General features: G+C 41.0%; 1 protein-coding gene across 1 annotated transcript; it reads right to left on the reverse strand.

Moving 5' to 3' along the window:
* Positions 1–471: 471 nt before the first annotated feature.
* On the reverse strand, positions 472–1,275 carry LOC141673772 (uncharacterized). Its single transcript, XM_074480513.1, has one exon. The coding sequence runs from the start codon at positions 1,273–1,275 to the stop codon at positions 472–474; it is 804 nt and encodes a 267-aa protein (XP_074336614.1).
* Between the last annotated feature and the right edge of the window lie 576 nt (positions 1,276–1,851).

A 1,851-nucleotide genomic window follows, 5' to 3' on the forward strand; every position in this document is an offset into this window, starting at 1 on the left:
CATTCTAGTAGGGGAAGCAACTTTAGGGATAAGCGAGATGAGAGTAGAGTTTATTCCTGAAGGTAGGAAACCTGTGGCAAAGAAGGACTTGATAGAATCACAAAAATCCTTTCCAGTAGTGCTCCAAGTTGCTAGAAAAAATTCTACATTCACACCATCAGGGCCAGGTGATTTGTTCTTCTTCATTTTCTTCAGGGTGTTGTAAATTAAATCATCATTAACAGAAGCACTAAGAACGGATGCCTGAGCTTCTGTAATAACTTTACAATCCACATCTTCAAGATCAATGGTTGAGTGCGTAACTTGTGGCCCAAGCAACTGTTGAAAGAAGTGGACAGCTACATTAGCACAAAGCTGTTGGCCATGCACTAATATCCCCGACTCATCCTCAAGCACCAAAATTTTATTTCGATTCCAATGAGCTTTACATTGCTGATGGAAGAAAGAGTTGTTACCGTCGCCAAGTCCCATTCATTTAACCCTAGACTTTTGCAAGTACAAAGATTCCTCCTCAGCCAAGGCTAGATTCAGAGCTTTAATCAAATTGTTTTCCACAGAAAGGAAGGAAGCATCCTCGCTGTTAAGCATATTAACCTGAAGCTCTTCAAGATTAGCTCGAGCAACTAGAACATTAGATGAGACGTTACCATGGTTCTTATTGAGTTGACGAAGAAGGACCTTCAACTCTTTGAGTTTACAAGCAAATCTAGCATACGGGCTCCCTGTGCAAAACAGTGACCAGGCTTTAGCAACCTCATTATGAAAGCCCGGGACTTCAATCATGTAGTTAAAAAACTGAAAAGGTTTTCCAATTCTTTGAAGTTGCATAGGTTCGTTAAAGAGGAGAGCATTGTGGTTCATGATGCTGCGAGGCTTAACAAAAACATTCCCTTCAGTAAAAAGATTAAACCAGGCGCCATTCGCCACCATTCTGTCCAAACATTTAAACACCGGATTAAGGAGACGTTTATTTGTCCATGTAAAGTTGTCCTCCACAGTACGGACCCTGTTCAAACCACAACCAGCAAGACAGTCTTGAAAAGCTTGCATGCCCGGAGTAAAGTGTTCCCGACCCCCTGAGATTTCACTAAGATTAATTACACAGTTAAAATCCCCAAGGAGGCACCAAGGAGAGGTGGTAGAACTCAGATTCAAGCAGTAGTTCCACAAAGGAGCTCGATCAACCACATCATTATGAGCGTACACAAAAGAAACTAACAATTCCAGATTCTTTTCCAAAAATAATGCATTGCAGGTAATAACTTGACTAGTCATGGAATGCAACGAAATATCCCAAACATCAGGATTCCATCCAACCCAGACTCGACCGTTGAAATGGTGAGTATAATTAAATAACCACCTCCACTCTTTTTAGATTTTCTTCGAAATTATTAAAGCTTTATCACTCTTAACTTTGGTTTCCAGAATTCCCATAAAATGCACATTATTGACAGAAATAAAAGATTGCAACTCTTTTTGATGAGGGGCTTTGTTGATGCCCCTAACATTCCATGTTGCAAAGATCATTGCAACCTTCTGAGGCTAACTGGCTGCAATGCCAGTTTGTGACTCCGTTTATTGGCAGGACTTTTCCTGTTAACCACCAAAGTGAACCCCTCTTCATCAACTAAGTCTACCTTGGAAGCTTTTAGAGCAATAATTACATGATGTGATTGTTGTTTAGAAGTTGCAACAGCCACAGTAGTATTAGTTCGAGTCAAAGGTGTTGCAGGTGCAAGGTTACGGGTAGCATCCTTGCTACGCCCACGCCTACGTTTCTGACCTGGGGATTTTACTGGTAAATTAACCTATTCATTAACAGCTAGTTGAGCCTGAGCTGTAGTAGAACAC

This window comes from Apium graveolens, chromosome 7, assembly GCF_009905375.1.
Source record: "Apium graveolens cultivar Ventura chromosome 7, ASM990537v1, whole genome shotgun sequence".
NCBI classification, from domain to species: Eukaryota; Viridiplantae; Streptophyta; class Magnoliopsida; order Apiales; family Apiaceae; genus Apium; species Apium graveolens.